The following is a 13,868-nucleotide window of genomic DNA, read 5'->3' on the forward strand; positions in this document are numbered from 1 at the left end:
AATCTTTTGAAAACTATTCCAATGATATATCTGATTGATTAACTAATGCATATTTTCTTCAGGACAACTTGTCAGCCGAGAGAGCTTTGGACGAGAGGAACAACCGAGTAGGCTCTGCCCTGACATGCCTGGCTTACATTGTGTGTGCCAGTCCAGTGTGTGAGAAAAAGGCCTTGTTTGCTTTCTGTCAGTTGACCAAAGCAAGGAATGTGGAAACTGAAAAAATCAAAATGGTAAACATTCTTGATTTGTTTTGAATCTCATGATATTTGATATGCTTTATTTAGATGGTTGATATTAATTTAAATTTAGAATATGAGTTAATTATCAGTTTTATATGTAGTCAACATGAAGTCCACCATCAGAAACCTCGGGTTACTCTTACCAGTTCTGGCCTTGAGCAAATACATAAATTTTCAATTTTTTCTAAAAAGTTCATGCTTACAAGAATTAAATGTTTTCGTTATATTATCCCTCTTTTCATCCGTTTACTTTAAAACTGAAAGGGTTATCCTTTCTCATTTGTAGATTGAAAATTATAAAGTATTTATAAAAAGATAAAAATAGGAGAGAGTTTTCCCGCTACATTAGATAGTAGGCAGGCAAATGGAAATGTTTTCCACCATGCATGAAGGCTCTATACAGTGTACTTGATGTTTCAGAATCTACATAAATTGGCCAAGGTTCAAGGCTTTGAGAATGAGAAGAGTTACATACAGACTTATCTCCCTTATCTGATCCACCAGTGGCTCTGTCTTCAATATAGTATGGAGGATTTCCCCTTCCAATTAGCTTTCTGTGATTCTAAACACAGTTTTTACAGGTTGTTATCATTTTACATTTGTAAACTTCACACTAAATATGTGGTTGTTAAATGAACTTTAGTTCCTATATGTCTGTATTTTTCAACTCATTTATTTATTCAATGATTACAGTGATAAGTAATATCATATCAGAAAAAATAAAAAACACTTTTAAATCCTTTCAGAGAGCACTATGAGATTTTGATAACAGAACTGGTCATGTTTAAACACATTGACACAGCTAGGAGTGTGGCGGCTAGCCTTGACAGAGACTGGTTGGAGGTGCTGAAGCTGTGTATTCCAAAGATCGTGGTGTTTATCCTGCCACAGTTTGCTGCTTCCAGGAGTGGTGAGACCTCTAACGATCAGGTCAAGAAAAGAACCGCTCATGCCACCGCCTGTTATGATCTGCTAGCTGAGCAAGCCACAAAGGAGGTGACTGCCTTATTCATTTTTTTTTTTAATGTTAGATACATGTATAAAGAGGGAATGAAGTTTATTGAATTGTTTTTACATCATATAACAAACAATCATCATGTAACAAACTATCAATTATAGCCCTATTCAGATTTTTGTCCTCTTTATACAAGTCATTAGACATTTAGTCATTTAGCAAGCTTGCATCTATAAATTTGTATTGTTTCAATGCAACATATCTAGTTGTTAAAATTTAGTGTATTAAATTATTTATTGCAATGTTTTTACCTTTGGATAAGAAAAGTGTTATCTGAAAGTAAATTTTAGGTGGTCGACAAGTGCATTGGGAGTAATTTAGATGTCATTGTTGTCAACATCTTGTTGTGTCTGTATGACCGAGAGGAGGATGAATTTATTAAAACACCGATCATCAGGTAATTGAAGTTAAAAAAATTTGCCGAAAGTCTTCAGATCTGTTGGTGATAATGAAAGCTAATAACCCCAGAACTGTAAAGCATTGTGCTGGTAAATCTAATGTGTAGTGTAGGAAGATTAGCAGACATTTGTATTTACCTATCTTTATTTTCCTATGAGTTTTCTATTGTATAACTTTTCCTGTAGCCATACATCAGATTGGAAATATAATGGCAATTTGGTATATATGATTATCTTTTATGAGATTCAAAGGGCATGTATTATCAATCAGAAAACTTAAAAATTTCTGTATGATAAAAGATTTTTTTAATACAATGTGATTGTAGAAACCTTGACCCAGAGCCCAACCCTCCCTGCTATAATTTGTACCAGACCCAGACCACCCTGGATTATCTGACCAGTAGTTTCTCAGGGAACAAGTCTCTGGTAGAGGTCCTGTCCAAAACACCGGTAATGTCCTTAAATAGATTGATTTGCAACTAATGAAACCATTTCAGATTTGTTGTTAATCTGCAGAATCCATTTTTATTTCTCTTAATTTTTTTTTATGCATGTTATTATATAATTTTTTTTCCAAACATGTTGATTACATATGCTTGTTGTCTCAACTTGTGTTTTATCATTGCCTTAAAAACATTTTTTAGTAGAGGTTTCTGAAATCTGTTTTAAGAATATCCACAAATGTGTTTTTTTTTTTGTTTTGCAGGATTCCCTACAGAAGATTCTAGAGCAGCTCTCCCTAAGGCTGTTCACGGACCACCGACTCCACGAAAAGCGGCGGGTGCTACTGATGTACCGCCTCATCTGTAGGAGGATGCTGAGGGACCTGGAGGGGGGACTGGGGGGAGGCTTTGTCTTCCTACTGAGGGAAATCATCCACCGCTTGGTCTATCTCCTACAGGAAATGAGGGAACAGGAAGGGTACTTATATACATGTATATTTATTCTGCTGTAAGATCTATGTGTCTGAAAAAATTGTATCCTTTGTTTGGCTTTTTAGAATAAGAAATGAAGAAAGGCATGCTAACAACATCAGCTGTATGGCATTAGAACTCTTGCACGATGTTCTGAAGACAGCCATTTTAATTAATTCCAAGGTAAATGTGGCCATACTTGTACTTGTCTTCATGCTTTCAGAAATCCATTTTTGTTACATAGACTGGTACTGGTCTATGGAAAAATTAATGATCAACTGGAGGTCCTTGATATACATGTAGGAACAAAATATATTTGCTACATGTAATTCACTGTGCATACATGTTTTACTGGTACATTTATTATTATTACAGGAGGTAGAAAAGTATTTGAAGTTTATCATCAGCAGTTTGGTACCCTTCACAAAATTATCTCCTTTGCTTTGTGAGCAGGTATGTAAGCTGTCCTTGAAATAAATGTCAATGAAACTCAAATCATATTATGCATTTACTGTACTTGATTGAACATGTGTATATAAGGGTTTGTGTTATTATTGTTTAACATGTCTGTTTATTAAACTTCTACACTCACAAGGTCAAGAATTTCCTCAGAATGCTGATCATTGACAATAAGAGGGGGTTGAAATCAGCCATAGCACTCCTAGATCCCTTTCCAGACAGAGAGGAGTTTCAGGAATTTACTGCAGTGTATCAAGAAGTCCGCCTCGCCAACGGTCCCACTACTTTGTGCCAGGTACTACATGCTTGATATGAGCTACATTGTCTATAATTTTTAATGTGTTACATGTTCATGTGGGTTTCACATAATATAAAACAGCAAATGGTTTCACGTCTTAATTCTTAGATCATATCCAATTATTTGAATGAGGATGAGAAAATACTCTCAATGGAGCATTCTAAAGAAGAACTACATTTCTTATCACAAGAGCTGGCCTCTAAAACAGATGAATTTTCTGATCTAATGGAATCTGAACAGGGTATTGTATTTTAGATTTCTTCTATTCATATTACAGCTCAAGACTGGATAAATCAAACATAAAAGTATTACAAGCAAATAATCGATTGTAAACAAAAAAACTACACCTATGTTGATGAATTATCATTTCTAGTCCCAATGAAGAAGAGCATGATTATGATACATGTATTTAGTTGAAGTGTGGGAGTGGCTTCTTAAGAAAATGGTATATGTTGTAGGCAAGCCAGGAGGATTATTGTCTGGTCTGGTGATGAAGCTGGTAAAGCACTGTCAGATGGTGAAGGACACGCAGGCTCTGAGGGCAATAGGTCGGTGTCTGGGGGTGGTCGGCCCTGTCGACCTGATGGTGCTGGCCCTGCCTAGCCACAATAGCCAGACCGGGGGAGCCAAGTACAGACAGCTGCAGGTCATTGAACGTTTGGATCAGTATCTCATCGACCAAGAGTGAGTGTCAGCTTGACCATTAAGCATGCTAGAAAAGACATTTTTATATATGTACGTGATTATTCGGCATTAAAAACTTCTGAGATTAGAATTGATATTGAATCGATTTTGTTTTTGAAGTATGAAGACAGTGCAAGCTACATCCCTAGTGTTGAAGACAATGTTCAGCTCATCGTTAGGAAATGACTTGAGAACTCCAGATAAAGCAGACATCTTTCAGGGCTTACAACCATTTTTTCCCAAGAGAAAGGTTAAGGTTTATTATCACACAATTTAATGTCAATAATATTGATTGTCAATACCATAAATGTATGTGTAATAAATTTTATATGAATCTGAAGAAATAAAAATCAAGTGTCTGTATAAAGCTAACCTTTGATCATTTATTAGGGTAATGCTGTTAATGGAGAGCTGCCTAAGACAAGCTATGAGGAGTTTGTGGGGGCCATTAACAGGGATGGCTTATGGTGGGACAGCACAGAATCACACAGTGCCTGGCTCGGTCAGCTGACCTCTGCCCTGTTGACCTCCGGAGCTGTTACCAACCCTTTGTTGTACTGTCTGAAACCTGTTTGTCTTTTGAAGGTGAGATCATTCACTGGTTTGTGCCTGTAGTCCACAGAGTACCAAAATGTGTTGCAATTACATGTATATACTTATCCATGTATTTCAGACCAAATTCTGTGAATTTCTTCTTCCTCAACTGATCCATGACATTCTGAGTTTGAACAATGCGGGTTATCAAGAAATCCTTTCAAGCCAGATTTCAAAGTTCTTTCTACAACACTGTCGTCTATCTCCTACAAAGTCACAACATGGTAAATAAGCATTCTATGCAATAAGTAACATATTTGTAAACATTGTATAAAGAATTATGATATGCAATGCATGAAGACTTTGACCAATTTCACTGTTGAAGATTCCAATATCGTCTTTTACTTAGGAGAATCGAGTATCTGCCTTAATAAAGAGTCCATCAAAACAATGCTTGGAGTGATAGAATACCTCAGACAGCAAACCAGAGCACAGCAAGGGTGGGTATCATCAGTATAGAAATTAACATGAACATGCCACTTGTCATTTATATTCTGTGAAGTTTACATGTACATGTATGTACAGTGATGTTGTATACAATGTATTATGCTTCTGTATTTATGAAACTAAAGATGTTTCCAAAACAAAATGTCTTTTAGAAGAAAGCCATTGACAGTGTGGGACAACAACTTCTGGTTGGATGTCAATTACCTCCACATAGCCAAAGCGGCCCTGTATTGTTCTGCCCACTTCTCTACAGTGCTGTACGCAGAGATCTGGTGCAACTGTCATAGGTGTGTATGGCTATCATTGGTTGGTATACTATAGTGATCATTGTTACTCTCAACTTATCCTGTCATCCTAAAAATAAGATGTATGTTTGTCAGTTTGCACCTTATCTTTCAAAACTAGAACATAAAGGACATTCATTAAAGGAAGCCATAATTTAGCAGTGGAAAAATAAATGTGTCAGGTTCAAGTATCAGATATTATGAAGAGGAACACTCAAACATAATATCTGATATTTGAACCTGACCCATTTATTTCTCCACTGCCAAGTTATGGCTTCCTTTAATAAATGTCCTTTATTTTCTAGTTTTGAAATGTATACTAAACTCATACACATACAGCCAAACTTCGTTATCTCTAACTAGATGGGGCTGTTGAAAAACTTCAAGATATCCTAGAATTCGAGATATCGAGGGTAAAATACTTTTAAAAAATAGGTGGTTGGGACTTAAAAATCACTTCGACATATCCATTGTATTCGAGATATCAGTGTTTGAGATATTGAAGTTCAACTGTACATGTATACCGTAATGTCGCATGTATAACACACACTTTTTTTCAGCCAAAATTTGGTCAAAAGTGGGGGGTGGGTGTTATACATAGGACAAAAATTGTACCCCATTTTTTCAAGCCGTGATTCTTGATACCATGGGAGTAGTGACTGCCGATATAGCGTGTAATGCAAATTGAATGAGTGTATACTAAATTTACTGCATCAGAAATCAAACACCTTATTCTTAGTTTTTTTTTCCCCATTGAAATATCTATCCTCTCTTAACACTATTCCTTGCATCAAACAAGTTTAGATATACATGTAGCCAGTGTATTCGCCATTACGTAAGCAGCCACCTGTTGACTCGGCGCGTGGTCAATGTTTGTTTAACAATTTCCGGTGTCAAAAGCATGCACCTCTCTCGTGTCGGACTTCACAGGGTGTTTTCAAGTGCATGAAGATTAGCGATTATTCTGATTTTATTAAACTTAATTGCTTTGTGTCATGTTATGCAGTTAAACGTTATTGCTTTACATAGACACTGCTAAAATTACATTGATCATTTGTACGACTTGATAATGACGATATATGACATACGTACTTTTCTTCACAATGTTTATTTAAACAACAATCAAAGGGTTTGACTATAATTAATCAATTAAATCATTTCTGGTTTATGTCTGCAAACATTATTACTTTTAAGCACTAAGCTCGGTTGCAGTTCTTCTCTATGTATGATGATCTTCTACTTCTCCGATGTTGTAAGAAACTCTTTACGAAGTGTCAAATGATATTTGATACCGCCCATGTAAATCATGCTGTCCTTTTTAATTAAAATTGTAAGAACTTTGACTCTAATATCGCTTAGGCCATGTTCTGATCAGGAAATTACAGTAATTACGCTTGGGTTAAAAAATTATCATTAAACATCGATAGTTATTTGGGAAAATGGCGCCCGTCGATTTTCATCGTCTGTGCTATGTTCCGATCTCAAAATTAAAGAAATTGCGCATGGATTATAAAATTAACATGAAATATCGATAGTTTGGGGGAAAATGGCGGCCGTTGATTTCGCCATTTTTGGGTGCGTGTTATACATAGGACCTGCTGTTTTTTCGCCATTTTTGGGTCAACTTGGGGGGTGCGTATTATACACGAGTGCGTATTATACACGAGACATTACGGTACATGTTGGATTCACACTCAACTAAAATCCTCAAATCCAACATGATCTGTGATGATAGAATTATTTATTTAATTAATTATTTGTCAGTTATCGATAAATGTTTGAAGTTGGGTATATAGACCTGTACTAAGAGATGCACATTTCAGATATTTTTAGCGACTAATTCTGGTTTCATATTGGCTAGACAACAAGAGGAGACCCCTAAGAGATCTTCTAAATTGTATGAGGCTGTGAGCCAGAGCTTCACGCAGGATTCTCAGGTCGACTCTTTGAGCTCAGACTGTGAGGGAGTGTCCCTCAATGTGCAGGACATCCTTCTGGAGGCCTACAGACAGATTGGCGATCCAGACGGTGTATATGGATGTGGAGCAGGAAGGCTGGCAGATCCAGTCTCCAGGTTTCTATATACCTCTTTCTCTTTCTTTCTCACTCATTAAACTACAGTCGATATTAGTTTACCGGTATATCTCAATGGGTTTTTTTTAAGAATAAGAATGTATGAGCATGAGGGTCAGTGGGAGAAGGCTGTCATTACATATGACATTGGACTCCAGCAGCATGCAGCAGAACAGGAGGTGGACCTGCTCAAGGTTCGTGTTTACTAGATCTACATGTTTTCACCATCAGAGGGCTGATGGAATGTGATTGGAGTGTGTTGTTTATCATTCTTAAGCTGGTCAGTTTTTTATTCTATACAGGCACTGGATAGTTTTGGATCGCATCATTTGCTGGACAACTACCTGGAAAATTATCCAAAGTCAAAGACAGGAGAAATTCGAAACCTTGTCTTCATGTCTGCTATAAAAGTAGGAAAATGGGATCTGGCCATTGAAGAGAGGTACATATTGGATAAAAAGATTTATCTTTTAAATTCAACTTTGAAATGTATGTGCACATAATTTCATCTTTTATGAACTTATTTCTATGTATTTGTAGCCCTTCTGGTAGTGAATGTAGATTCAGTGAAGCCATGTACAGATCCTTGAATTCATTAAAGGACTCCCAGTTTTCTCTGGTTTCATCCTCTCTAGACATTGCAAGGTAAGAAGTTCACTGCAATGAATTCAACATTATCTTCCAAAATTGTGTAAAGTTCTGAGAAATTATGAATAACAAACAAATGGGAATAAATAATGGGAATATAAAGTTAAATGTTTTTCTCTAATAAAATTTATCAGTGTGATAGCATTTATCAACATAATTCTAAAAAAATTATATCCAAAGTTGTAGCTAAGCTTTTTGATTGAGATTCCTTGTCTGCAAAGAATAAGAGGTACATGTAAAGATAAATCAGTGATCCAATGATTACTTAGATTGGACTTTATACAATAACAGAGAAGATGCCATCAGGAGATTACAAGAGGCCAGCATTGAGAGTTGCCGATGTCTGTACCCCATCCTATCAGATCTCAAGTGTGTCTCCCAGATAGAACAAGCACTCAGCACTCTCACCAGGTAAATACAGACATCAACATTATAACTGGGTTTTTTTTCATTTGATAAAAGGTTTGTTTTTCCTTTGTCAGGATTTTTTAAAAGTTATACATGCTCCTAGTAAAGCAAATCTGCAATAGCAAAACTACCAGTAACATTCAAATCTATCTTTCTACATGTAGCTCTGAGTTCAGATCTATAGAGGATATTTTGAAAGCGTGGACCCAGGAGAAGTTGTTTTCCAATGACTTTGAGTATATAGAGCCCATCTACAACATTAGAGTGTCGGTCCTACAAGTGTTACACAATCAGACTGACAGTGTACAGACATGTATGCAGAGGGAGCTTCTAGAACTGTCCAGACTCGCAGTGCAGAATAACAGATACCTGGTATGTTCCCAAGATAATAAGGGCCCTGCTCTTCAGGTGCTTTTTACTGGTCATTCTGTCTCCCTATCTGTCTCTCTGTCCTATTTCATTTGTCCTGAGCATAATTCCATTTCCTTTACTTAAGTTTGGCTTAAACTTCACCCATACAATGTCAATGTCATGAAAACTTTTCTCGATCAAAGTGCAAGGGAAAAAAACACCATTTTTTGTGTAAAATCCTTGTCTAGAGCACAATTTCTCACCTTTAACCTACTCAGGCTCACTTACAGAATGTCCATCAGTAAAAGATGGGCAGTGACTTGAACCTTATTAATTAAACTTTCTGGGGCGTATTTTCTTTCCCTTTCGACAAAGTTTTGACATTAAAATCACCCGGAGTGCCTGTGGTTTGAGGGTGTGCAGTTATCTTAAATCAGTTTATCTATTTAAAAAAGGTAAAAAAAAAAACCATGCAGTTCATTGATCCCTTTTCACAATGACAAATCTTTTATTAATACAAAATGGGGGGGGGGGGGGGGTTCTACAAAATTAGCCCTGTAGAACTCTAAGAAATTGATGTCATTTCTTGTGATAAAGGGGAGTGGGCTGTAGGTCATCACCATCTCAATGATGTCTAGTTACTATTTTTATTGTACATGTTAGTAGAAAAATAAAGTTGAAACTTGTATACAAATTCTGTTAATTGTTTATGCTATTTTTATTTTCATCGAAAAACAACATACATGGTAAAGTATCAGCATTGATTTAATTCACTGGTGACATTTCAGGTTGCAGAGAGAGTGGTGAGCAAGTTAAAATCTTTGGAAACCTCGGACTTTAATCTGCAAGTTGATAAACTCACTGAGGAAGCAAACCTTTTCTGGGCCAGAGGAGAACAAAATATTGCCAAACACATGATGAAAAAGCTGCTGAAAATGTTAGAGCAAGTGAGTTAATACTGAATTAGTTTGTTTCTGTACACATCCGAATCTCCCATTGTAGGTAGTGAACACTTATGCACACTATATACGTGTATATGTATGATAGTATATGTATGATAGAGTAGAATGCAGGCTGTTGTTTAATGCCTACATAAGATTTGTTGTCTTATTGATTTTTTTGTGTGAATTAGAAGCAGGAGAGTAACATTGAAGCAGCCAAGCTTTACCCCAGAGTACTCAGTATGTTTGGAAACTGGCTGGCAGAGACTCACTCAGAAAATCCCAACATCATTATGGAGGACTATCTAGAAAAGGTAACAGGAACCATCAATATTGGGGACTAACATAAGATTTCTAATATAAATTTAAGGACACAACATAAATGGAAATATTAAATTCCAATAAACATACATTTTTGAAATAAAAAAAACTAGTTGATATTTGTTGTGGATAGGAATATAAAAGCTGAGACAATAAATGATTATGCATCACTGTGTCTCGTGCCATGCTGTAAAATACCCAAGTGATGACGTTTGTGTTCACCTTCAGACAGTAACACTTTTGGAAAGCTTGGAGGAGGAAGGGGACATAATCCTGGATGCCCATCTCTCCCTGGCACGGTTTGCTGATGGGCAGTACCAGCATATTGTCAACTATATGAAGTCCAGTACATTTGAAGCCAAGCAAAACCTGATGTTGAAGGCCAAGAGAGAAATGATGCGAATGCAGCAGCTGGGAAAAGAGGAACTGGATAAAGAGTAATGTTTCATTTTCTGAATTTTATTTCATGCACAGTTCATAGGAATCCCAGAAGTATTGTTGAATTTCTTTGTTGTTAGGTGAAATCATTGAATTATTTTGTCGCTAATCCACAACCATTTGTGTCTTTCAGTCGTTATTTCAGAACCCTCAGTAAACAGAGTGAAATAGATCAGTCTGAACTGGATGCTATGGGGGAGGACAGAGAGAGGTATCTGAAGCAGGCTGTACAGAACTACATAAAATGCCTCAAGCATGGAGACAAACACGACATCCGTCTATTCCGCCTCGTCTCCCTATGGTTCAGCAATCCCACATCAGCTGACATCAGTGGATTAATCATGGTAAAAAAAAAGTCTTGCAAATTATCTTTCAGAGAATGTAGTAAAAGATACATTATCAAATATATGTTTGGGTATCTGTATCATTTTTTTTCCCATTTCAGATAAATATAGAGAATATTAAGTCATACAAATTCCTGAGCCTGATTTATCAGCTGTGTGCCAGAATGGACACCAATCCTCCTGCTGATCAAACCCCCTCCCTACAAAAAGCACTGATCAAGGTAAGGACTGGACTGGGGCGTACTGACTATGTTGTATTACATAAAAAACAATACGGTAACTTAGGACGATAAATATCAAAATTTATGCATTTAAGGAATATACCGGTAATTCACATTCAAGCAGATAAATAAAGCATAAGAATAAATATTGCATCTGTTCTGATTTGAAAGACACAGTAATATTTTCACTTATCATGTTTTGTAGACAGATGGTACATGTATATACTGTGATTTTTTAAAGTTTTTGCAAACTATAAAAAAAAATATTGCAAGTTTTTAAATTCATAAGTCGTAACACTCTAATTCTGGATAATTTAGATTATTCATCGGACAGCTGTAGATCATCCCCATCACGCTTTGTTCTGTATTTTTGCCTTGGCCAATGCTAAACGAGACTCAGAACTATTAAGGAAGAGCACAGCCAGTAAAAGTCGGCTCACTAAGGGTGGCCGGGGCAACCAGTCCGAAAACGAGGTCAGTGAACCGGTGTCACATACAGTGTGTCAACCGTTGGAGTCAGTGTAGATAGTGAATCTTATAACACTCTGAGTAGTGGTAAACTTGACAGGATGAAGCTGTACCAATCAGTCACCTACCCAGACCTGTCAGTTAACATTCAGTTGTATGAATGACTGAGTTTCACCCTGTGCTTCCAACAGATTTAATGTAATTGATACAAAAGAGTGGACCATTTTTGTGATTGGATTTTAACAAATGTACACATATCTCTCACCTTGTATACATGTATATGAGGAACATACTGGTAGATAGCATCAATATATTTCAGTAATATTGCATACATATACTTGTATATGAGGAACATACATGTAGATAACACCAGTATAAATTTTAGTAAAGAAAAATGTCAATCATAGTTGATCTGTTCTAGATTTTTTCCTTCTTTTACATTTTGTAACAGGGGAGGATAGAGGCGGCTAAGACCCTGATTAATCAGCTGAAGAAGGAGCGCGGCATTAGTGGCCTAGTCAACAACATGGAGACCCTGTGTGATGCCTACATACAGCTGGCCAACTACAATGTGTCTCAGTTCAGGAACGAGACAAGTGAGTCCATCATAAACAGTTCATGATCTCCATTCAGTACAGTACATGATGTGTGAAGCAAATATTCGCAGATAATATGTCAAAATTTAATGGCATTAGATAAAGTATACATCTGGAGAAAGAAATTTTGCAGTAGGAATTGCCCATAGCATTACATGTACCTCTTCAAAAACTGTCCTTTTACAAATTTTCTTTGTATCTTTATCCATGTATTCATTTCTAAATGTAGATCCCATCAAGTATGTTCATCATAATGGGGACTACATGTTTTCATTCATGCATGTATTCCAGATATTTTTATGCTGTATGGTTTGTTTAACTTTGATCATTTTGTACCATAATCCAATTTTACAGAGCCTATAAATTTGGATAAAAGACTTTGGATTATGCAGCTAAAGGAAATGGAAAACATTGCTGTCCCTACTGACAATTTCCCAGTATGTCACTACCCAGTAGTTTCACATGTACAACTTTCCATTACCATCACATTCTATCAACATATCAGATTACCTCAGTGTGTAGGTATAGATACATAATACTAAATGGCGCTCTGTAACATGTATGTGTATTTGACTTTGTAGATTGACCCGTCAGGAGACTATAAATCCATTGTGACACTAAAAGGATTTGAACCAACATTTAAACTGGCTGGAGGGATCAATTTGCCCAAAATTCTTACCTGTTTGGGATCAGATGGAAGGAAGCGTAGGCAGCTGGTGAAGGTACTGTCACACAATATACATGTACACTAACAATGGCATATTGTATAGAACATGCAGTTAGTACCTGCACATGACAATTGAAATTCTTTTATGGATACAGAGTTTGATGAAATGATTATACCCCCGCAAACGAAGTTTAGGGGGGTATATTGGTTTCACCCTGTCCGTCTGTCCGTCTGTCTGTCTGTCCGTCTGTCCGTCTGTCTGTAGACGCAACTTTGTCCCCCCTATGGAATTTTTTATTACTGCATGGAACAGTTTGAAAATTTGTACATATGTTGAACACCATCTGAAGATGTGCACCTGCAATTTTTTTTGAGATCAGACAAGATTTAATGATTTTATGACAGTTTTCATTTTCCTTATTCTATATATTGTACACTAATGTTGAAAAGTAAGGGAGGTAATCCTTACAGATTTTATTAATTAATTAATAGAAAACACTCTAAAATATATTTATATAAATACATCCAGATGGAGATTTTTTGTCTTTATGTCTTAATTAATAAAAAAAAATATTCTTTTATAAGTATTCTATCAACTGACAATGCAAAGTTGTTGTTTGTCATTGATAAATTCTTAGGAGCTAATAAGAACATCAAAGACAAGTGTGGCTGAATTCATTTGTCCCAAGGGAGCCATTATCTGAGCCATGGTTCAGATAGAGCATGTGTTTAGGGGAAATTGATAATCTGTAAAATGGGTGATGGTTTTGGGGCTATTATAAAACTGTTTCATGTAAACAAAAAGTTCTATCATTATAAGGAAATAAATAATTATATCATTTTTAATAAAGAAGTTAAACTTTTTTTAGAGGTTGTTTAAATTTATTTGTCAAGTAAATTGATGAAGTGACCCTATTGGGCATTAATTTAAATGAAATTCAAAATTACTGATATGATTGTAGTGTTTTTGGTAATTTTAAAATTGTTTGTAATATTTAATTTTTTTTTTACATATTTTTACATAGTATGGTAATTATGGTAATGTTTTGGGAGTTTA

The 13,868-nt window shown here is 36.0% G+C and overlaps 1 protein-coding gene across 1 annotated transcript in view; it reads left to right on the plus strand.

Moving 5' to 3' along the window:
• LOC128187121 (serine-protein kinase ATM-like) overlaps nucleotides 1-13,868 on the plus strand; it is a 33,791-nt gene that overhangs the window by 12,456 nt on the left and 7,467 nt on the right. Inside the window, exons 20-50 of the mRNA XM_052857333.1 lie at nucleotides 63-233; nucleotides 663-823; nucleotides 989-1,238; nucleotides 1,548-1,654; nucleotides 1,982-2,105; nucleotides 2,362-2,576; nucleotides 2,656-2,752; nucleotides 2,945-3,022; nucleotides 3,165-3,323; nucleotides 3,435-3,567; nucleotides 3,785-4,010; nucleotides 4,131-4,260; nucleotides 4,401-4,595; nucleotides 4,684-4,828; nucleotides 4,954-5,044; nucleotides 5,204-5,338; nucleotides 7,197-7,409; nucleotides 7,500-7,602; nucleotides 7,711-7,850; nucleotides 7,949-8,053; nucleotides 8,348-8,467; nucleotides 8,629-8,836; nucleotides 9,604-9,762; nucleotides 9,948-10,070; nucleotides 10,306-10,514; nucleotides 10,649-10,859; nucleotides 10,961-11,080; nucleotides 11,399-11,554; nucleotides 12,000-12,144; nucleotides 12,499-12,581; nucleotides 12,726-12,866. Coding sequence (XP_052713293.1) covers nucleotides 63-233; nucleotides 663-823; nucleotides 989-1,238; nucleotides 1,548-1,654; nucleotides 1,982-2,105; nucleotides 2,362-2,576; nucleotides 2,656-2,752; nucleotides 2,945-3,022; nucleotides 3,165-3,323; nucleotides 3,435-3,567; nucleotides 3,785-4,010; nucleotides 4,131-4,260; nucleotides 4,401-4,595; nucleotides 4,684-4,828; nucleotides 4,954-5,044; nucleotides 5,204-5,338; nucleotides 7,197-7,409; nucleotides 7,500-7,602; nucleotides 7,711-7,850; nucleotides 7,949-8,053; nucleotides 8,348-8,467; nucleotides 8,629-8,836; nucleotides 9,604-9,762; nucleotides 9,948-10,070; nucleotides 10,306-10,514; nucleotides 10,649-10,859; nucleotides 10,961-11,080; nucleotides 11,399-11,554; nucleotides 12,000-12,144; nucleotides 12,499-12,581; nucleotides 12,726-12,866 — 4,653 coding nt within the window. The remainder of the gene's footprint in view (nucleotides 1-62; nucleotides 234-662; nucleotides 824-988; nucleotides 1,239-1,547; nucleotides 1,655-1,981; nucleotides 2,106-2,361; nucleotides 2,577-2,655; nucleotides 2,753-2,944; nucleotides 3,023-3,164; nucleotides 3,324-3,434; nucleotides 3,568-3,784; nucleotides 4,011-4,130; nucleotides 4,261-4,400; nucleotides 4,596-4,683; nucleotides 4,829-4,953; nucleotides 5,045-5,203; nucleotides 5,339-7,196; nucleotides 7,410-7,499; nucleotides 7,603-7,710; nucleotides 7,851-7,948; nucleotides 8,054-8,347; nucleotides 8,468-8,628; nucleotides 8,837-9,603; nucleotides 9,763-9,947; nucleotides 10,071-10,305; nucleotides 10,515-10,648; nucleotides 10,860-10,960; nucleotides 11,081-11,398; nucleotides 11,555-11,999; nucleotides 12,145-12,498; nucleotides 12,582-12,725; nucleotides 12,867-13,868) is intronic.

The sequence above is a fragment of the Crassostrea angulata genome, chromosome 6, assembly GCF_025612915.1.
Source record: "Crassostrea angulata isolate pt1a10 chromosome 6, ASM2561291v2, whole genome shotgun sequence".
NCBI classification, from domain to species: Eukaryota; Metazoa; Mollusca; class Bivalvia; order Ostreida; family Ostreidae; genus Magallana; species Magallana angulata.